Below are 22,605 nucleotides of genomic sequence, written 5' to 3'. Positions count from 1 at the left end.
TCCTCCTTTGTGCTTTCGGCCATGTTGACTAAGTCAATGGCTTTGCACTCTCCTTTTGGATTCTCTTCTGTATTACTTGGGAGAATACTGGGAGGAGTTTCAATAACTTTCTTACTCAGCTGGCCTACTTGTGCCTCCAAATTTCTAATGGAGGATCTTGTTTCATTCATGAAACTGAAGGTGGCCTTTGACAGATCAGAGACTATATTAGCTAAACTAGAATTATTTTGTTCAGAGTTCTCTGTCTGTTGCTGAGAAGATGATGGATATGGCTTACTATTATTCAGCCTATTGCGTCCACCATTGTTAAAACCTTGTTGAGGTTTTTGTTGATCCTTCCAGGAGAAATTTGGATGATTTCTCCATGATGGGTTATAGGTATTTCCATATGGTTCACCCAGATAATTAACCTCTGCCATGGCAGGGTTCTCAGGATCATAAGCTTCTTCAGAAGCTACCTCTCTAGTACTGTTGGATGCATGTTGCAATCCATTCAGATTTTGAGAGATCATGTTGACCTGTTGAGTCAACACTTTGTTCTGAGCCAGTATGGCATTCAGAGCATCAATTTCAAGAACTCCCTTCTTCTGAGGGACCCCATTATTCACGGAATTCCTCTCAGAGGTATACATGAACTGGTTGTTTGCAACCATGTCAATGAGTTCTTGAGCCTCTTCAGGCGTTTTCTTCAGGTGAATAGATCCACCTGCAGAATGGTCCAGTGACATTTTCAAAAATTCAGAGAGACCATAATAGAATATATCTAATAGGGTCCATTCTGAAAACATGTCAGATGGACATCTCTTGGTCAGCTGCTTGTATCTTTCCCAAGCTTCATAGAGGGATTCACCATCTTTTTGTTTGAAAGTTTGAACATCCACTCTCAGCTTGCTCAGCTTTTGAGGAGGAAAGAATTTATCTAAGAAGGCAGTGACCAGCTTATCCCAGGAGTCCAGGCTATCCTTAGGTTGTGAATCCAACCATATTCTAGCTCTGTCTCTTACAGCAAAAGGGAAAAGCATGAGTCTGTAGACTTCAGGATCAACTCCATTCGTCTTTACAGTATCACAGACTTGCAAGAATTCAGTTAAGAACTGATAAGGATCTTCAGATGGAAGTCCATAAAACTTGCAGTTTTGTTGCATCAAAGCAACTAGTTGAGGCTTAAGCTCAAAGTTATTGGCTCCAATGGCAGGAATGGAGATGCTTCTTCCATCAAATTTGGATGTTGGCTTTGTGAAGTCACCAAGCATTCTCCTTGCATTATTATTATTATTATTTTCGGCCATCTCCTTCTCTTGTTCGAAAATTTCTGAAAGGTTGCTTCTGGATTGTTGTAATTTAGCTTCTCTTAATTTTCTCTTCAGAGTCCTTTCAGGTTCTGGATCAACTTCAACAAGAGTGCCCTTTTCCTTGTTCCTGCTCATAAGAAAGAGAAGAAAACAAGAAAAGAAAAAGGAATCCTCTATGTCACAGTATAGAGATTCCCTCAGGTTAGTAGAAGAAGAAAGAGGTAGAAGAATGAAGAAGGATGAAGAAGAATTCGGATGAAGAGAGGTGAAGAGAAGTGTTAGTAGTTAAATAATTAAATAGAATAAGAGAAGAGAAAGAAATTTTCGAAAATAATTTTGAAAAAATGGTTAGTGATTTTCGAAAATTAAAGATGAGATGAGATTAAAATTAGAATTTAAAACAATTAAAAAGAATTTTTGAAAAAGAGGGGGAGAATTTTCGAAAATTTAGAGAGGGAAAAGTAGTTAGGTGGTTTTGAAAAAGATAAGAAACAAACAAGGAGTTAGTTAGTTGATTGAAAAAGATTTGAAATCAAATTTTGAAAAAGATAAGAAGATAGGAGGTTAGATAAGATATTTTGAAATCAAATTTTGAAAAAGATAAAATTTTTGAAAAAGATAAGATAAAAGATAAAAAGATATATTTGAAAAAGATATTTGAAAAAAAAGATTTAATTTTTAAAAATTACTTAACTAACAAGAAACTACAAGATAAGATTCTAGAATTTAAAGATTGAACCTTTCTTAACAAGAAAGTAACAAACTTCAAATTTTTGAACCAATCACATTAATTGTTAGCTAATTTTCGAAAATTTGATAAAAAGATAAGAAAAAGATTTTGAAAATATTTTGAAAAATATTTTTGAAATTTTCGAAAATGCTAAAAAAAAATGAAAAAGATATGATTTTTGAAAAAGATTTTGAAAAGATAAGATTTTTAAAATTGAAATTTTGACTTGACTTGTAAGAAACAACTAATTTTTAAAATTTTTTTGACCAAGTCAACCCAAAATTTCGAAATTTTAGAGGAAAATAAGGAAAAGATATTTTTGATTTTTAAATATTGAATGAAAAACACAAAAATGACCCAAAACATGAAAATTTTGGATCAAGACACAAGATGCATGCAAGAATGCTATGAATGTCAAGATGAACACCAAGAACACTATGAAGATCATGATGAACATCAAGAACATAATTTTGAAAAATTTTTGATGCAAAGAAAACATGCAAGACACCAAACTTAGAAATCTTTAATGCATGAAAATTATGAATGCAAAAATGCACATGAAAAACAACAAAAGACACAAAACAAGAAATCATCAAGATCAAACAAGAGGACTTGTCAAGAACAACTTGAAGATCATGAAGAACACTATGAATGCATGAATTTTCGAAAACAATGCAAGAAAAATTTTAAAAGCATGCACTTGACACCAAACTTAAAAATTAACACAAGATTCAAACAAGAAACACAAAATATTTTTGATTTTTTATGATTTTCTAATTTTTTTGTATTTTTATAATTTTTTTTTTTTCGAAAAACATTTTTTGGAAAAAACGAAAAATAAAAGAAAAATTTTTAAAAAAAGATTTTTGAAAAGAAAATTACCTAATCTGAGCAACAAGATGAACCGTCAGTTGTCCATACTCGAACAATCCCCGGCAACGGCGCCAAAAACTTGGTGGACGAAATTGTGATCACTTGTTATGTATTTATAAAAGATGTATACTCTGAGGGCATTGTTTATTTTCTTCACAATCTCGTTCAACTAACCAGCAAGTGTACTGGGTCGTCCAAGTAATAACCTTACGTGAGTAAGGGTCGAATCCACAGAGATTGTTGGTATGAAGCAAGCTATGGTCACCTTGCAAATCTCAGTTAGGCAGATTAAAAATGGTTTATGGGTTTTCGAATAATTAATAATAAAAAGAAATAAATAATAAAAGGGATAGAACACTTATGCAGATTCATTGGTAGAGGTATCTTTTAAGTATATACAGCTGCTGCATGGCTCAAGCACGCCTGCTCTCCTACTGCTTCTACTCAATCCTTCTTACTCCTTTCCATGGCAAGCTATGGTCACCTTGTAAATCTCAGTCAGGCAGAAAAAAGAGGAATTGTAATTATAATAAATAAAAAGGAATAATAAAAGGGATAGAAGACTTATGCAGATTCATTGGTAGGAATTTCAGATAAGCGGATGGAGATGCTGTAGAGCCCAAGGACGCCTGCTCTCCTACTGCTTCTACTCAATCCTTCTTACTCCTTTCCATGGCAAGCTTTGTATAGGGGTTCACCATCAACTGTGGCTACTTTCATTCCTCACGGGGAAATAACCTGTGCGGCTGTCACTCGCACAGCTAACCAGTCTGGAGGCATCACCCATGGCTGATGGCTACATCCCATCCTCGCAGTGAAAACTATGCAACGCACTCTGTCACAGTACGGCTAATCACCGGTTGGTTCCCGCTCCTACTGGAATAGAATCCCTCTTTTGCGTCTGTCACCAACGCTCAGCAGGTTAAAGTTTGAAGCACGTCACGGTCATTCATGATCGGAATCCTACTCGGAACACCACAGACAAGGTTGGACTTTCCGGACTCCCAGGATCCTACTCGGAACACCACAGACAAGGTTGGACTTTCCGGATCCAGATGAATGCCGCCAACTATCTAACTTATACCACGAAGATTCTGTTGGGGAATCTAAGAGATACGCATTCAAGCTCTGTTGCATGTAGAACGGACATGGTTGTCAATCACGCGCATTCATAAGTGAGAATGATAATGAGGGTAATCTGACTCATCACATTCATCATGTTCTTGGGTACGAATGAATATCTTGGAATAAGAATAAAAGAGAATTGAATAGAAGAAGATAGAATTTCATTAATACTTGAGGTACAGCAGAGCTCCACACCCTTAATCTATGGTGTGCAGAAACTCCACTGTTGAAAATACATAAGCAAAGAGTTCAGGCATGGCCGAATGGCCAGCCCTCTCTAACGTGATCACAGGATCAAAATACAATCCAGGATGTCTAATACAATAGATAAATGTCCTATATATACTAGACTAGCTACTAGGGTTTACATGAATAAGTAATTGATGCATAAATCCACTTCCGGGGCCCACTTGGTGTATGTTTGGGCTGAGCTTGATCAATCCACGAGCTAAGGCATTTCTTGGCGTCAAACTCCAGGTTATGACGTGTTTTGGGCGTTCAACTCCGGATCATGACGTTTTTCTGGCGTTTAACTCCAGACAGCAGCATGAACTTGGCGTTCAACGCCAAGTTACGTCGTCATTCTTCGAATAAAGTATGGACTATTATATATTGCTGGAAAGCTCTGGATGTCTACTTTCCAACGCCGTTGAGAGCGCGCCAATTGGAGTTCTGTAGCTCCAGAAAATCCATTTCGAGTGCAGGGAGGTCAGAATCCAACAGCATCAGCAGTCCTTTTGTTAGCCTTCTTCAGAGTTTTGCTCAAATCCCTCAATTTCAGTCAGAATTTACCTGAAATCACAGAAAAACACACAAACTCATAGTAAAGTCCAGAAATGTGAATTTAACATAAAAACTAATGAAAACATCCCTAAAAGTAGCTTAAACTTACTAAAAACTATATGAAAACAATGCCAAAAAGCGTATAAATTATCCGCTCATCAGGCACCCCTCCATGTTACGCCACCTGCACAGCCTGCCCCGGATGATGACGGGGATGACATCGAGGATGAGGAGTCGTTTATCCACAGAGGTCAGAGGGCACGGGTAGCCCGTCGCTGTGGTACTGGCTCGCATCTATTTAGATGATCTACGTTTCATGTATTTTTGTTCCTTATGGTTCAATCATGTATGATAGCCATATGTACTTTTCTTTTTATTTGAGAGTCTGTTTTCCTATGTTATTTGTGCATGGTAACGTACTTTGAAACCTGGAAATTATTTAGTGGGACCGTGACTATTTATAATCATTGAATCATGTAACAGTTTAATGTTTACATTTACTTATTAAATTTTGCATTTATGGGAATTGTAGCAATACTCAAAGTGAAACACAACATAGTCATTACTACTCGCAACAATCACAGTACAATGTAGAAAGATCAACCAGTTACATAAGTTCCTAAACATAACATCTAACAGGAAAAGTTAAACATAATTACTACTAACACTAACAACATGCCAACTAATGGCCCCTGTCTGAGACGATCCTCCAAGCTGTGGACAGCTACATCGTGTGTGTCCGGGTTGGCGACAGAGGCCACACCTCTTTGGCCAGTTCGGATCTGCCTCGTCCATATTCGTCTGTATCCTCATGGATCTAGGACGACCCTCTCTCGCACGCCTCCTGTCAGGGCCCGGAATCACCGTGGGCCCGTCGTAAGGTGGCCAGAAGCCCTCCGGGATTGGAGGTGTGAATCTCATCCGATACACACTGAACACCGAACTAATCTGATAGACGCTGTGAACGTAAGAGGTCCAGGTAACCCGTGCGTAGGCACAGCATGCAAGTGCGTGCTGACACGGGAAATGAAGCGCCTGGAAGTACCCGCAGTCACATGTCCGAGAGGCAAGTGATACTCTGTAAGTACCCCAGGAGAAAGAACCTGTCGGAGTGGTCTCTGCTACGGTGAATTCGGAGTTATCCCGGTCATACAACGTCACCGTGAAGCACCTGGCTGACTTCAAGTTGGCCTCAATAGACTTCACCAAATGCTGACTGAATTGTTGTCCGGTTTCCATCTGGGCCTCAGTCTCTCTCCCCTTGCAAACAAAGAGTTCCGCAAGCCTACCATATGTTGCCTTCACCAGGGACGCTACAGGGAGATTTCTGACCCCCTTGAGGATTGAGTTCGCACACTCGGAGATGTTCGTCGTCATGTGACCGAATCTTCGCCCCGCATCACGATGCTGAGTCCACAACGAATAATCAATCCGGTTCGCCCACTCACACATCGCCAGGTCTTCAGACTGCAGAATATCAAACCAGTAATCAAATTCAACCTTGGTCTTCGCATACGCCGCATTCACTAGAAGCCTCCTTGCGTCTTTGCCCTTGAACGTAAGGGCAAAATTAGCCGCTACGTGTCGAATGCAGAATGCACGGTACGCAGATGGAGGTAACCAACCTCCGTCAGGGGCCTCAAGGGCAGCCTTGATGCCGTTATGCCTGTCCGATATAACCAGCAGTCCCAGCTGGGGTGTCACGTGCTGTCGAAGGTGCGAGAGAAAGAATGTCGAGGACTCTGCATTCTCACCCTCTACTAGTGCGAATGCAACAGGTAGAATGTTGGAGTTCCCGTCCTGTGCAATCGTGATGAGCAACGTTCCCCCATACTTCCCATACAGATGTGTGCCGTCAATGCTGACTAGCGACTTGCAATGACGGAATGCCTCGATGCACGGTAGAAAAGTCCAGAAAAGTCTGTGAAAATACGCTTGAGACTCGTCCACCTGTCCTCCAACTCGAACGGGGCTCGTCCTTAGGACTGCAACAGTACCAGGCATCGTCAGCTGGACACCCAGCACCCACCTAGGTATCTCGTTGTATGACTCATTCCAGTCTCCGTAGATGACGGCAATAGCCTTCTGCTTTGCCATCCAGACCCTCCTGTAAGTCGGCCTAAACCTGAAGTGTGCTGCCGTGGCGTTCAGGAGCACCTTTATGCTGACGGATGCATAAGCTCTAATCATTGGCATAATGAACGCCGAAATCACATGATAATCCAAACTCCTGTGGTCACTTGAGATGGATGTGGCCAGGCAAGTGTGAGGTCCATTATACCGTTTGACCTCCCAAATGCCCTTGCGCTTCCGGAGACTCAGTCGAATCAACCATGTGCACCCATTCCCAAACTCGGAACACTTGCCCACATACCGGCGGTGATCGGACTCCACTACCTTGTACTGTACCCCTCGCCGGATGCTGTAAGTCTTCACACTTAGAAGGGCTTCATCTTTATCCTGGAATTGCTGACCAACTTGGAACTCTGTCAGACCAGCAGTCCCTTCCGCATCTCTCACTCCGAATCCAACAGAGTGCCCAGAAACCCCCTCCTGCCTCATGGCATCCAAGTCCAAGGAGGAAAAATGTGGTGGATACTGCTGTGTGCCAGTGCTAGAACTACCCGCCGCCAATGCAAGCTCACTCGCTCCAATATCATCGCCGTTGTCATCGTCAATCATATCCGGCTCGACATCATCCTCATCTGGATCACCCAACACTCCGTCTCCAACGCCAAGCGGTGCAACGCCAAGTAAATCGTTCGGCAGATTTTCCCTTGAACGTACGTCGTCACCTACGCTGCCATTGAGATCAACAGCAAAAGACGGGGAGGCGACAGCTTGGACCACTGGCTGGTAAACAGGGACGAAGGAAGAAGTAACGGCAGGCCGGGAACTAGAACCGGCTGGTGTGGCTAAAGTGGTGGTATTCCGATTCGAACCCCCTGAGCTGGATACCACATCAACCAGCTTTGCCAACAACTCTGGAGTCCTGACCTCCGGAAACTGCCGCCGACAAAGAAACATTACCTGCAAGTCCTCATCACTACTAATCGTGAAACAATCATACTTCACGGTATCTTGGAGCACCGTGACTGGAATGCGATAGAAAAACTTCTTCACCTGCTTCGCATCTTCCAGACCGAGCTTCATCAGTACAGATCTAACAAGGTCATCATAGCTCGTCCAAGGAGTAACGACAATACAGAGAGGATCTTTATCTGTGAACTTCACTCCGGAACGAGTTTTCCTCTTAATGGATCCTCTGTGGTGAACCAAAACAACAAAACTCTCCTCACTAGCCATCTTACTTCCTCTAATGAGACCAACTCATGTTTACACCGGTTAAATAGAGCTCTGACTGCCACTAATTCGAACCGGCCCGGTTCGATTTATGGTTTGTTTAATTCGAACTAGCCTGGTTCGAAATACTATGGCCGGCCTCTCTCTCTATAATTCGAACCTCCCTGGTTCGAATTAGTTGCAATCGTAGTTCGAACCACCTTGGTTCGATTTATGAAGAAAAGTCAACTCGTAATTCGAACTGCCCTGGTTTGAATTGCTCTCATATGCAATTCGAACCATATCGGTTCGAATTATATAAAAATAGGATCCGGCGCATTACTGAAACGATTTTCAGTTTGGCTTATATACGTCAATTCTACATTGTATTGGCTTAAAATGGTTTTTTACCCAAAAAAAAAAAAGGGGGGGGGGAGGGGGGTGAGGTGGGAAATATGACTGAATTTTAAGCTAATATCATATATGAATGAAGCTTACAATGGAAAATAATATTACAGGAAGCAAGAGGCTTCCACACTAAGAGAAAAAAAAAAAAAAAGCAATTGCACATGGACTTAATTAGCATGTCTCAGTGTGCATCTACCAAATCTTCTTAATCTTTCACCTTTTTTGTATAACAATTAACAAGCAGAACACCAATGTATATACACATATCCACATTCATGTCTGCAATCTCTGCAGGCTTTCAACCAGATGGTGTGTTGTGGTTTCTTCAACTTCACCTTTGGAAGAAGCCAAAATCAATGCTTGTCTTCTGCTGCTCTAACAAAGTGTGAACTTTACTTCACCAGATAAACCTGTATTGAATTTGAGGGGAAAAAATAATAATAATAATAATAATGGAACTATCAGGTACATATGGCCTCCACTGAGAGTTTCTTCATAACATTTGGACATGGATCTCCTCCGAAATTTTCGGGTGACACTGTTACAGTGCACCAGCTCTGTCCAACACAATTCTGCAACAACAAAATCATTGTTGACTTATGAACCAAGTAAAAGTAACAATTGAACTTTTTGAAGATTCTGCAAGAAAGGAAGCAATACCCTTTGAAATGCATCATATGATTTGTGAGCATGGCAGCTTCCTTCATGGAAGTTTCCACAAGATCCTTCTGGAGTACCGAAGCTAGCGAATTTGATCGACGAGATCTTTTGTCCAAAGCCGCATGATAAATGCACTTTAGGCCTAATAGGTTTGTCAGCTTTGCCAGAAGCTTGCATCTGGTAGCTTCTAAGATTTGGCTGCCACTCATAAATATCAGCACACACACTATCTATATCGCGCCTAACCAGAAAGATGCCGTTGGGATCTCCCGCCAGTTCTTCAAACACAACCAATAAATTTCCAGTTGGCTTCAGCCATGAATGAGGAACATGATACCTGAAATTACCAGCTAGCCATCAGTTTGTGAATAGATTCTCAACAGCATTGATACAACTTCAGAGAAAGCTGTATGTATATTTCTCACCATCTTTGAGAAGCCTCCCCACAGTTACTTCTGCATTTATTCTCGTTGTAAGTTCCGGCATAGTCACAAGAATCACAGGTACCTGATGCTTTATAAGCAGGCCAGTATCGACCGAGACTCTGTCCATTTAGCCACACTTGACCTTTGCCCATGCTGCCCATATCTAAACCAAATGGTGCGGTTCCAGCCGGAGCATCAAAAGTAGTCTGCAATTAATAAAGAAAAGAAAAGAAAAGAAGAAAAAGAGAGTAGGATGTTATCATAAGCCTTTCAACAAGTGCAACCGAAAAGAATGCTAAAGAAGCTTTGTGATATACTCACTTTGTACCAAGTCAGTGGCTGCCTTTGAGAAATTAAAGACCCTTGAATCCAGTCAACTGAGGAAATTCCACTGAGAGAATGGAGACTCAAGGCTTCTCCTTTAAGACCAATCTAAATAAAAGAAGCATTCAAGTGAATCTCAAGCAAAATAAAGCAATAGAAAGAGATGGCATGATGAATGTTTTAGGAAGAACCTTATAAGACCATTTCTGCCAAGACAAGTCCCTTCTCCCCTCGTTGAGACCGTATAATGTAATTGGGCCAAGAACACCAGCATTCCATGTTTCAAAATGTGGACCAACATTCTGCAAGTCAGGAACAGACACAAGTTAGTTATGTAATATATACATTTCGTGATTATGAAAATTGGCAGAGTGGAAATGAAGGTGGTGAATCTGACAATATCGTTTGTGTATGTGTGCGCACGTGTGTGTGATGGAGAACATACCGGTAGTCCAACTGCAACACTTAGAAGAGAGATTTTATTAACACCAGCTCTGAGCTTCACAGCCTGGCTAAATGTTAGTTTGGGGAATTCTAAGCTTCCATAAGCAGTTCCTGTTCACCAAGTGTTATGTACATAAATTACTTGATGAACCCTGATATATTAATTCCATTCAATCTTCTAATTTGTCAAATCTCAAATACAATACCCTAACTTGTTTTATGATGAATTAAGTATAACCGAAAATTCATAAACCAGCAATATGCTGCTCACCTGATAGCTGACCATTGACAAACACATGCAAGGCATGCCCAGCAGATAACACTGTAAGAACAGGATCCTTTCCATTCCACAAAAATCCTTCATTGGAATCAATCACAACACTAGCAAGAAATGGAGCAAGACAAATTTAAGATATGGAAAAACCAGAATGGATAACTGGAATATGATCTGTTAAGTTTATAGCAAAGGATTGTGATAGAAAGAAATTGTATGTCACTCACTCTGTGGAGTACCAAAGGTAGTCAGATAAATCTCTAGTTGTATTTAACTGTTCCAATAGGCCAGTCATGGTGAAGGAACTGTCATCAGTAGAGGCTGGTTCTTCATTAAATGATTGCCAAGTGAGTCCTCCATGAATGGGAATTCGGGTCATCTTCATCTGTGCCTTCTGCGAACCAACCTGTACAGATATTTGCAACTTCACTTCAACTGAAATCTATACTTGATCTTGAATATGCTGAAAGAGGATATCCTTCTCTTTATTTCAAGCATGCTATTAATTCACTCAATCATATATACTTGGTATATCTCTTTAATCAAATCTCAAATTATATTATAATTCTAAAGAAGATCCGCTCACCCTTGCAGTGTTATAAACAGTGTTCTTGCAGTCAGGAAGAATGCTAATAGACCAAGGAGGCAGGTTATAGTGCATATTCCCAAATGCCACTTTTGCAAAAGATTTTGGGTCATAGTTTGCAAGGAATGCAGCACAAGCTCCTGAGTCTGATTTGAAGACATGAGCCTGGACATCAAAGTTAGGAATTCACTTTGATTAGAGCATCTCACTCAGGATCGATAATTGTCACATTACTAGATCAAGTTATACCTCTTGATAGTTTCCAATCTTTGTTACAGCAGGATCCCCCGAAACTAAAGCAGGTTCACAGAGTTTTATTGCTCTATGTAAATCTTTAAGATGACCCCACTTCGGCTGCCTGAGAAGTCCTGAATATAGGAAGAAAAATATAGTCCAATTTACTCCAATGTGTAAATGTGTGTTATGTCAATCAAGTTAACTTCACATATAGTATGATAGAGTCTACAAGAGAAAGAATGAAGCAATTCCAGAAAAGGACCTACTAATAGATGTTGAAAATGAATAATTTCAAATTATTTCTTATTTTGGAATCTAATGTATATAATGAGACAAACCAAAGTATTTATGGTTCATGTCAACTATTTGAATGCTGTGTGTTTACCATATTCATCAATAGGTGCATCATAATCATAGCTTGTAGCAATAAATGGACCACCAGCAGTTCTACCGAAATTTGTTCCCCCGTGATACTGAAATGAACAAATAGTTAGAAAGGATGAGTATTTAGAAAAGGTGAACCTAAAAACTGCTACCAACAAATAATCAAGTTACCATGTAATAATTGACAAATGCTCCCCCTTTCTGTATAAATCTTGCAACTGCAAATGCCAAATCTTCAGCAGGTCGATAAGGAACCGAACCTCCGAATTCAGTAAACCTGAAAAAGCATAAAGGTAAAGAGTCATAAAATGAAAAACCAGGCATTACCCTCTAGCTTGTATGTTACTAATTCTCATGGAAACCCCGAAGAAATAATAAACAGGAAAGAGGGAATCAATACCATGCAGTCCAAGCTTCCGTCCACATCTTTGGTTTGTAAGCTTTATTTGGAGAGAAGTAATCACAATAGAAACCATTGCAAGTGTTAATCTGAAAAAAAGTTTTTCACATTGAAATTAGAAGCTGCCTAAAACCTATAAAGCATTGCATCAACAATGCAATAATAGAGGCTTCAAAAATATAACCCTTTTTAGTATCCTCACTTAGGTGAGAATGCTAAAGAGAATTACAGTTTAGGTTGAACTTACCATAGGATCAGGAGCATCATCTTGTTTGCACATGACCCATGGAACCCCAGTACCAAGTCCTACAGCCATATCTGCTGCCCACTTAGTGTAGGACTTACCAGAAGCACCAATTTCATACTCCATAGGTCCATATTCATTTTCAATCTGCACAATGAGTCAATGACACCAGTGTAAAATATAAAGTCTCAATACAAGTCTCCAAGATTGGACTAAGTAACAAACAAGGTGAACAAATAAGTGATGTCTGCAAGATAATGTAAATTAAGAGATTGGACTTATTAGAGGATTGCAGAAGCACATACCTGGGATAGAATTATTGGACCTCCCTGAGTTTCATATAATCTTTCTGCCTTCATCATATCGACAATCTTCGTGGTAAACTTTTGCATTTGAAACTTCAACATGGCAATGCAAAAGTCAAGATTAATTAGAAGATGCTCACATGACATCAATGGAGAAGAAAAAGGTTGACATTTTCCAATTATGTCTCCTATCTTACCTTAAAAGGGCCATTGTCTGTTCTGAAGCTGATACCTGGAATGTACTTCAGCCAAACAGGGAAACCCCTAAAATCCAATCAGGCAAAATTGCTATAAGATATTTCTAGTTCTAACATGTGCCAGAATAATTTTTCCAATGTTCTTAGGAGGAAAGGAAATCAATGCTTTCATTACCCAAAGTTCCACTCAGCACAGACATAAGGACCAATCCTTAGATGCACATAAAGGCCTGCTTGCTGCACCAACTTTATGAACTTCACCAGATCATAGTTTCCCTCAAAATAATACTACAATTACCAAAGGGGGGAAAACTTGTTAACCATTAATCACTCAGTGAAAAGCAAAACACACAAGGCAATAGCTTACTTTGCCAGGTGAAGGTTCATGGCCATTCCAGAAAACATAAGTCTGAATCACATCCAAACCTCCTTCCTTAGCCTTTTGAATGAGATCTGGCCACATCTGAAATAGCCACAAGCAAAGACCAGAACCTCAGGAATCCATAAAACAAAACACTAAAAAGGAAGAAACTTCAAGGTACCCATTTGAGCAAAAAGAATAATAGAACATCAGAAACCAGAAAGGACACTGAGAGCAATACCTCAGGGGTGCTTCTAGGGTAATGAATGGATCCAGAAATGAGGATCCTTCTTTGGCCATTAATGGTGATAGCCTTTGAGTCATAGGACACAGAAGCATTACAAGAAACAAAGAATGAAGATGCCAGGAGCAGCAGGGGAAGAAGCACATTCCACATTATGAGCTTGAGGCTCATGCTCACCATTGAAGAACAAGACCTTCGCTTCCCCCCTTCAGCTTGGTAAAGTCAAAAAGCAAAAGCAAAAGCAAATGCAGGTTGTGTTATTCTAAGCAAATGAAGAAGGGAAGTAACATGGAAATGGCTTTTGATTCTTTCTCACACTTTTGTGTTTTGTCTTCTATGAACTCTCTCTCTTTCTATTATTTAATCCTTCTTTTTCTTATTTTTGCAGTGAATGAATGATTGAAGTGGTAGCCAGAAACAAGTTGGGAGCTTCAGAAAGACATTGTTTTTGAGTTTTTCTTTCAATTTTCATCTCCCTTCTATTTTTTATTGCCTTTTCTCTTTCCTGCAGCATAGATTAAATTTAACAGGAAAAAAAAAGTACATAGAACAATATTTTAGTAAGAAAATGAATGCTATTTGCATGTACTTATATAAAGAGAGAGAGAGAGAGAGTGAAGTGAATGGAGTGGGGAATGAGGAGTGTAACACAGTGAGGAGGTGCTGTTGGATATATGGTGGACCCAACTAAATATTTGTAATTTTTTTGTTTGGGGAAAAAGTATTTGTATGATTTTATTTTTTTATTATTATTGTTATTATATTGAAGAGGTTCAAACCTTCAAACTTCAAACTCCAAATTTGTTATGAAAAGCTAAAGATTAGTGTTGCTCTTGTCAAGATTCGTGTGTTTAATGTGTTTTTCTTTTTTTTTTTTTTTGAGTAATGAGATTCGAATTTGTGATTCTTACTTCTTAGATGAATACGAAGAAATTATACTATTTGAACTAATTTATTGACTAGTATCGTCTAATTTAATATTAAATAACTATTATTTTTAAATAATTGTTTATATAGAATATAATATATTATTTATTTTATGCCAAAAAAATTTAGTAAACACCCCAACTAAACATTTCATAGAAAAAATAGTTTTTATTCTAAAAGTATCTTCGGAAGCGTCAATTTCCAACTTCTTATTAAATAGCGTTTTGTTTTTGTCCAATATGTATGTGTTTCACACACTTGCTAAATATCAAAATAAAAAATACTTTGTTTAGCAAAATTCTATAAATTTAAAAAAGTGGATTAAATAATTTATAAGAATCTGGGTTGACGGGGAACACAAAACATAGGTTGATCTTCCAAGACACTGAATTCCATTTTCGAAGGTATTTAAATCATTAAATGGGCTCTAAGTCTCTAACATGATTTTTGAAAGTTAAAGGCGTGTTTGGGTGAGGAAGTTGCCCGAAAACGAGTTTTGGAGGACAGGAAGAAAGAAAGATTCTCCACCCAATCCCGATGTGGTCGGTTCCTTTTTCACCGCCCGTATGTTCCTCATCCACGCGCTTCATCCCTTCGTGTCCATACGAGAACCAACTCAATTCAGATTTAAGTGAAAATTTAATTACAGTTAATTTCATATAAAATTGATAGTTTAAAGTTATTAGATGATAATTTAGTTAAATTTATTAAATTATTTAATAATTTTTAATTATCAACTTTATATAAAATTAACTATATATAAATTTCCACCATTATAAAATTGTCTGAATTGTTTAAATTCGAGTCAAATCAAATCGGTTCGGATAATTAGATATTAAATACGAAATTAGAAATAATATAGAAAAAAAAAGTTTATATGACTTTAAGAACTTTTTTAAAAACAATTGATGAAGTATAGATGACAATTATTTTGTTTTCATAGTTTGGGATGAGTGAAATTAGTATTAAATTAGTAAAAGTTATATATATATTTTAATATAATATGTTGGGTTATTAGATAATTGAATCTGGGTCAAGTTCTACACTTAGATTTTATCTGATCAATTATCAGTTAAGTAGTATTTTGTAATGATCGAGTCGAATCAAATTTAAATGGTTTAATCAAATTATCCATATCTCTTATACTTTTATTAACAAATAATTTAGAACATATTTAAATTTCGTTTAAATATTATTGTTAATTAATAGATTATTATATATATAAATTAATATTTAAATATTTAAAAATTATTTAAATATACGAATACGTTAATCACTCTAATAAATTCAAATTGATTGTTCTGAGTCTAATTTTATCTTACCTTTTAGTGTGAAGCCAATGAATCTTTTAAGTTAAACGAGTATAAAAATGGTACATTATGGTAAATTAGTGACCATATATGAAGCTAAATTAAGGGAATCAATGGTTACTTGTGGGGGGATAAAGGGAAGTAAAAGAACCGATATATAACAGAAGTAGTGCTTTTTATTTATGATATGATGTGAATTGTGAAGTATAAGCATCATCTGATTGCATTTCCGTTACAACTTCCAAATCCCACAAACAAAGCAATAATATATTAATTAAATCAACTCTAAATCAGCAACTTAACTTGAATTGGTTTCCATTGCAATTTCATACTAACCCAAGTACCAACCTCTTATTTTCCATGATTTTTCAACAACCTGCAGGCAGCAACCTAACCTTCCCAACCACATTAATTCATGTATTCAGATTTATTAGAATTTTTCTAAATGAAAAAGAAAAGGTTGAACTTTGAATTAAAAGGCTTGTGATTTCTACCAAAAAAAAAAAGCTTAAATATGATGGTTTAGTTTAAATTAAAATGACTAGCTATATAAAATGAATGCATTATATGTGTTACTGATTAGTTATTTATAAATATTAAATTATTAATTAAAATTGAAGGCAATTTTCTATATAAATTGAACAAGGGATTATTGAAGTAACAGATAGTAATTTTTTATATTTTCATTTATTGTTCAAGAATTTTGTTAATGAGTATTTTTGAACGCTTGCAAAAGTTTTTTATTTTTATATATATTTAGAGCTAGAAAATTTATTTTTGGTGTAAAATTTAATGCATAGCATTGTAATACAAAGTTGGGAGCGATGGTTTGGTTGGTTGGTTGCTTGTAGCGTGAGAAACCAAAGAATCAATGTCGTGTGTCATAGAAAGCCACAAAAACAGTTTCGTAGTCACTGGTCAAATTTTGTAGGCAGTTTTTTTTTTTTTTAATAACATGCATCAAAATCTTTTTTATATAGCTCATCTTCATGGACACATTTGCCCATTCCAATTCACTGTTATAGGGGAATGTGACGCAGAAATTGTTTCTTTATTTACTAACAAAATGTTATTTTGACAATAGGATATATTTTTTTTTTGGTGACTAAATAGAAAAGAAAGAAAAAAGAGACAAAACTAAATTAATTGGCTAGGGTCATATCTAAATCTATTAGATGTTGAAGCTCACTCCATGGTTGGCTCCAATTCGAGTGAATGTCCGCGACAGAAGCAGCTGCTTTAGCCATACAATCTGCAACACTATTGGCAGTCCTCTGAATTAAAAGAATAGAGACTCTCCAATTCCAATTCATAACCTCCTGAATATGCTTTGCCAAATCCCATTCCGGAATATCCTTACTAAGCATTCTCTGGTTTACCAAGAAAAGAGCTTCTAAACAGTCTGTTTCACAAATAACCTCACGAAATCCACTCTCCCAAGCAAGAAGCAAACCTCTCCAAATTGCATACAATTCAGCAAAAAGAACACTGCACACTTCGACTTTTTCAGTGCAACCTTTCAACCAACATCCATCAGGATTGCGAATAATACAACCAAAACCAGCATAGCCAGAAGGAGCAAACCAACTAGCATCACAATTCAATTTAACAGAATGAACTGGAGGTGGAACCCAATGCAAACAAAGTGAAGGAGGAGACAGAGATTGATGCATAGCAAAAATAGTGTGAAACTCCCTTACTGAACTACGAATCAAACTCACCACTTTACTAGCACTCCATGAATCATCTATATTAAATAAGTCATGATTTCTGCTTCTCCAAATCCACCAGATAGTCGAAAAGAAAAGAAAAGCATCTCCACTCCTTGCACCTCTGTAGAGCCAATCATGTAAATTCGAGTTATCTGAATACAAGCCTAAAAGGGTCCAGACCTCCTTGGCACTAGGGCACTCCCGAAGACAATGAAGAATGGATTCAGAACCATTCTGACACCGATGACAGGTGCTAGATAAAGCTAAACCACGACCCAAACGAAACTCTGCTGTAGGAATAGCATTATGGAGACTGAGCCAAATCAAGAACTTATACTTCTCAGGAATATGCAAACGCCATACCCACAACCAATTATCATGCTCATTCCAGTCAAACTTTCTTTTGGCTAGCCAATTGTACCCACTCCTAGCTGAGTAGAGTCTAGAAGATGCCACACCCCACGACCAACCCGAACTCTCTCCAGCATTCAAATCCGGATTATAAGCATTCAAACGCTATTTGACATCTTCTGGAATGATAGAGAAAATATCATGGAGATTCCATTGACCATCTTTCCAAACGTCTCTAATAGTTAAATCAGAGTCAGATATATGTACAAAAGGGACATCTTGAGCAATTGGGCCCTCAATACTCCAATTATCAAACCAAAAAGATTGATCAAGTGACCCAACGCACCAAGAGAATGCATCCTTAAGAGCACCAAAAGCCTTTGAGATACTCTTCCAAACATGAGAAGCATTGCAAGGGACAGGGCCATCTAAAACTCCCTCATTCCTCAGATACTTCGCCCTCAATAGAGCAACCCAAGGCTTGTCCTGACAATGAAAAAGTTGCCACACCAATTTACCAAGTAAAGATATATTAACACACGCAGGGTCTCTAACACCCAGGCCACCAAATTTTTTTGGAGTGATCACGGTCCTCCAATTAACAAGAGAAAGACCTCTACCATCAACTTGACCCTTCCAAAGGAACTGTCTCATCATAGAAGATAATTTATCGCAAACCCAATTTGGAAAAAATGATACCTGCATATGATAGACAGGGATGGATGCTGCAACAGAATTGATCAGGCAAAGTCTCCCTGCTTTATTTAGAAGCCTTCCTTTCCAATTAGCTAATCTTCCCCTCACCTTTTCAATCACCGAATGAAAAGAAGCCCTACTGGTACGGGAATGATTAAGGTTAACTCCAAGATATCTTCCTAAGTCCAAAGCAAAACGTATTGAAGAAACACTAGTAAAAATATTTCTTCTACGAGCAGTCACATTTTTAGAACAAAAAGCTTTAGACTTTTCAAGATTCACTTTCATGCCAGATGCCTTGCAAAAAATATTAAGAGAATACATGACCATTTGGACCTGACTTTTTGTAGCCTGGCAGAAGAGTAAGAGATCATCTGCAAACATCAAATGAGAAAATTTTGGGCCACCCCTAGTGACAGAAACTGGTTTCCACACACCCTCGACCACCTTATGAGATATATAGCAGGCAAGTCTTTCCATACAAAGCACAAATAAGTAAGGAGACATTGGATTGCCCTGTCTAAGCCCCCTTCTAGGAGCAAAACTATCCAATCTATTCCCATTCCACATAATAGAAAGAGAGGATGCACGGACACAAGTCATAATCAAATTAACAGTGATGATAGGAAAACCAAAAGCAATGAGAGTACTCTCCAAAAACCTCCAATCCACCCTATCATAAGCTTTTTCAAGATCAATTTTAAAAGCAAGAGTACCTTTCTTGGATTTTGTGTGCTTCATGAAATTCAAAATTTCTTGGGCCACAATAATATTATCAGGAGCACCACGACCCGGAATAAAACCTCCTTGTAAAGGACTAACAATATCTGGAAGAAAAGGCCGAAGTCGGTTAGTCAATACTTTGGTGATAATTTTATAAACAACATTACACAAGCTAATAGGCCTGAAATCCTTCATAAAGGTAGGATTATCAATTTTAGGAATAAGCACAATCAGCGTTTCCATGATGCTAGGATTTAAGAACTCTCCCAAAAAAGCGCTCCGGACAATATTCCAAATCTCAGTGCCTACTATCTCCCAATATTCTTTAAAAAAATAAGCTTGAAAGCCATCTGGACCAGGAGCCTTAAAAGGGCTCATACTGAATACTGCTGACTTGACTTCCGCAAAAGAGACAGGGTCAATTAACCTAGCACAAGCCTCAGTGCTTAGAGTGGGCATCGGAACATCCCCTAAACAATCAACCTCAACCTCTTCCGTTGTACCAAAGAGATTCTTGTAAAAAGAGAGGGCTTCTTCCTGGAGAATATCTGGATCAGTAGACCAAGACCCATCTCTAACATATAATCCATGTACTCTATTATGGTTTCTACGCACCAAAGTCTGAAGATGAAAGAATTTAGTGTTTCTATCCCCATACTTGACCCACTGCTCTCTAGATTTCTGGTACCAAAAAAGTTCCTCTTGCAATAAAAGCCTATTATAATCTTCCCTCAGTTCAGCTTCTTTAATTCTCAAAGATAACACATCGGTAACCTCCAAACGCCGTTGAATCTGATCAATCTGATATTCCAGCTTATTTTTTCGCACAAAAATATTTCCAAAAATCTTTGAGTTGAAGTCCAAAGAAGCCTGTTGAACCATCTTAAGCCTTTCAGTAACGCCTCCAAACTCTTGATTCCAAGCCTTACTAATAACATGTTTATAAGAAGGATGTGTTGCCCACGCAGCTTGGAACCTAAAAGGACGAGAACCTTTCACTCTGGGGCTACCATGACAACGAACTAAAATAGGACAATGATCAGAATGAAGCCTGCTAAGAATTTCAGAATAACCCTCAGGAAACATTGACATCCACGCCTCATTAACTAGAGCTCTATCCAACCTTTTAGCCAAGTCCCTGCTAGCCTGAACTGCTCTATACCAAGTATATCTCCTACCGGTCACTTTAAGATCAAAGAGCTCACAGTCATCTAGAGTAGTAGCTAATAGACTAGCTCTGTGAGAAGAAAAATAAGCACCTGTACTCTCATTTGGTGCCACAATCTCATTAAAATCACCAATGGCCATCCATGGTCTATTATGGCCTGAATTAATAGAACGCAAATGATCCCAAAGCATACATCTTTTTTCGAATTGAGGACTCCCATATACTGCACTACAAAGCCAAACTAAGTTACCCACACTCACTTTCACTGTGATACATTGGTCAATTTGATCAATAACCACACAAGAAGCATTAGCAATAGAAGATAGAAACCAAATGCCACCCCTGTGTCCTACTGCTTCCTCAATACCAACACAATGAAAACCCAACTTATCCCAAAAAAATTTTAAATTATTAAACATGGTATGAGTCTCAAAGAGAAAGAAGAAAGATGGTTTATATATTCTCACCAAATTTTTGCAATGCACACGGGCCATCTTGTTAGACGCACCCCTCACATTCCAGGCTATGATATTGAAACTATCCATAAAAAACAGCAAAAAGGGAGCTCCAATAACAAACCCGAGACTCAACATGTTGTCCCTGTCTTCGACAATCCTGCCTTTAATGGACTCTCAAGTGGCAGCCCAATTTTCTCCGTCGAAACTTGCACCATACCTGCCGTCGATGCTCCATCCTTATCTACTGGTGAATTCTGCAAAGAGTTTGGGCGAGGACGCTTTCGCACAGTGCCATTTGTTGTCTCACATTGCTGCTGATAATGAACATTGTGCCGGGTCCCCGAAGAAGCCACACTAACCGATTTTCCAATATTGATGCCCCTGCTTAATTTTACTTTGGATCCAGTAGCATGTGTTGTACGTTGGTGGTTAGGCCTTGTCCAAGTACTGGTAGCCTTGTTAGGAGTCTTCTTTGCTTTTGGTTGGACCTGATGGGTACTAGGAGAAGGCTTTTGACCCATTTTATACTTTCCTTTCCTAATCACTTGAGTCCAACCTTCCAAATCCTCATGTTGTGCATGGTCTATATGAACAGCATGCAAATCACTCTCCACCAAATCCGGGACAGTAACATTTACAGTCTCATCTCCAAGATTCTTGCCAAAATGAAAACTTGCCTTTTCCACATGCACTGGATTTTTTGAATTTGAGCTTTCTGGCTGTTTTGCTACATCGCTGATCACCTTGGCATTAGTTCCTCCTCCTGCATTGCTGTCAGTCTTGCACACCTTCATATCATGACCAAACTTGAGACAGGAGCCACAAATAAGGTGAAGACTTTCATATTCAACCTCATATTCAACACCTTCAACAAGAATCTTCTTAGTCACTGGCAATCCTAAATCTATCTGAACACAGGCTCGAGCATATCGTCCTCTTTCAGCTAATTTTGTTGCCAAATCAACCTTAACGGGAATGCCAACTGCAGCCGCAATACGGAGCATTGCATCTTCTTGGTAGCACCAAATTGGTAATCCAGAAATTCTAATCCACACTAAAGTTGCTCCAAAACAGTTTTCACTTGATCTAAACTCTTGATCCCAAGGCTTCACAGCCACATAATTTCCCTCAATCATCCATGGACCTCCTAAGAGAACCTTTTCTCGCTCCTCAGCCACATCAAACTTCACAAGAAAGTAGTCAAATCCCACGTCCAATAAATCAAAACCTCCCTTAATCCTCCATACCGTTCGGAGTTTATGAGACAATGCAGTGTAGCTATAATGTTTACCTAGCACCTTAATCACTATAGCATCCTTATAAGGTTCTGCCAAGCAATTCTTAGCTTCTTGGGTAAATGTGACACTCGGTGGTAAGAGATCTCCTTGCTTCCCAGAAACTATCGCAATGTTATCTCCCGATAAAGTTTCAACAAGTGAAAAAGCTTTAGCAATCTTGGAACCCACAACTTTGTCCCTGAAAGAAACCTTCAAAGGCTTAGAAACCCCTCCCGAAATATGATCCTCCTTTTCTCCTGATGCAATCCCTCCCCCGCTCTCCCCCTTATCTCTTCCGCCGACATTATCGGCTGCCTCACCGTGTTTCACCCTCAAAGTCTCTTCCCCGCTCACTCCACCGCTCATCTTCGATTTTTAAAATTATGTGAAAAAAAAAGTAGTTAA

General features: G+C 38.5%; 2 protein-coding genes and 1 non-coding gene across 3 annotated transcripts; 1 reads left to right on the top strand and 2 right to left on the bottom strand.

Moving 5' to 3' along the window:
• The first annotated feature begins 786 nt into the window (after positions 1 to 786).
• LOC112708594 (small nucleolar RNA R71) lies at positions 787 to 890 on the top strand. Its single transcript, XR_003156446.1, has one exon. It is a non-coding gene; the product is annotated as a small nucleolar RNA R71 (small nucleolar RNA).
• Positions 891 to 8,541: 7,651 nt separating this feature from the next.
• Positions 8,542 to 14,240, bottom strand: LOC112706508 (beta-galactosidase 1). Its single transcript, XM_025757854.3, has 19 exons — positions 13,576 to 14,240; positions 13,341 to 13,436; positions 13,149 to 13,261; positions 12,974 to 13,040; positions 12,777 to 12,869; positions 12,475 to 12,618; positions 12,228 to 12,316; positions 11,999 to 12,104; positions 11,829 to 11,916; positions 11,456 to 11,574; positions 11,207 to 11,371; positions 10,848 to 11,026; positions 10,618 to 10,727; positions 10,348 to 10,457; positions 10,094 to 10,204; positions 9,900 to 10,010; positions 9,579 to 9,784; positions 9,154 to 9,490; positions 8,542 to 9,065 (listed from the first exon to the last, which is right to left on the bottom strand). The coding sequence occupies exons 1-19, from the start codon at positions 13,756 to 13,758 to the stop codon at positions 8,955 to 8,957; spliced, it is 2,538 nt and encodes an 845-aa protein (XP_025613639.1). The 5' UTR covers positions 13,759 to 14,240; the 3' UTR covers positions 8,542 to 8,954.
• On the bottom strand, positions 14,065 to 22,566 carry LOC140174683 (uncharacterized). The gene is made up of 5 exons (XM_072200173.1): positions 21,141 to 22,566; positions 20,933 to 20,988; positions 20,716 to 20,851; positions 19,956 to 20,622; positions 14,065 to 14,083 (listed from the first exon to the last, which is right to left on the bottom strand). The coding sequence occupies exons 1-5, from the start codon at positions 22,564 to 22,566 to the stop codon at positions 14,065 to 14,067; spliced, it is 2,304 nt and encodes a 767-aa protein (XP_072056274.1).
• Positions 22,567 to 22,605: the final 39 nt, after the last annotated feature.

The sequence above is a fragment of the Arachis hypogaea genome, chromosome 8 (genome assembly GCF_003086295.3).
Source record: "Arachis hypogaea cultivar Tifrunner chromosome 8, arahy.Tifrunner.gnm2.J5K5, whole genome shotgun sequence".
Classification (NCBI taxonomy): domain Eukaryota; kingdom Viridiplantae; phylum Streptophyta; class Magnoliopsida; order Fabales; family Fabaceae; genus Arachis; species Arachis hypogaea.
Note: the sequence above shows the minus strand (reverse complement) of the source record. Positions and strands in the feature narration are given on the sequence as shown.

What these genes read in the sequence shown, in the direction of transcription:
- LOC140174683 (XM_072200173.1), bottom strand. Translation starts at nt 22,566, where the DNA reads ATGAGCGGTGGAGTGAGCGGGGAAGAGACTTTGAGGGTGAAACACGGT. An exon ending in GGATGGAGCATCGACGGCAG is followed by an intron (nt 20,989 to 21,140) that starts GTATGGTGCAAG and finishes TCAATATCATAG; the next exon opens with CCTGGAATGTGAGGGGTGCG. An exon ending in GTGTGCATTGCAAAAATTTG is followed by an intron (nt 20,852 to 20,932) that starts GTGAGAATATAT and finishes TTTTGGGATAAG; the next exon opens with TTGGGTTTTCATTGTGTTGG.
- LOC112706508 (XM_025757854.3), bottom strand. Translation starts at nt 13,758, where the DNA reads ATGGTGAGCATGAGCCTCAAGCTCATAATGTGGAATGTGCTTCTTCCC. An exon ending in GTGTTGCAGTTGGACTACCG is followed by an intron (nt 10,205 to 10,347) that starts GTATGTTCTCCA and finishes CCTGACTTGCAG; the next exon opens with AATGTTGGTCCACATTTTGA. An exon ending in GGCAGAAATGGTCTTATAAG is followed by an intron (nt 10,011 to 10,093) that starts GTTCTTCCTAAA and finishes TCTTTTATTTAG; the next exon opens with ATTGGTCTTAAAGGAGAAGC.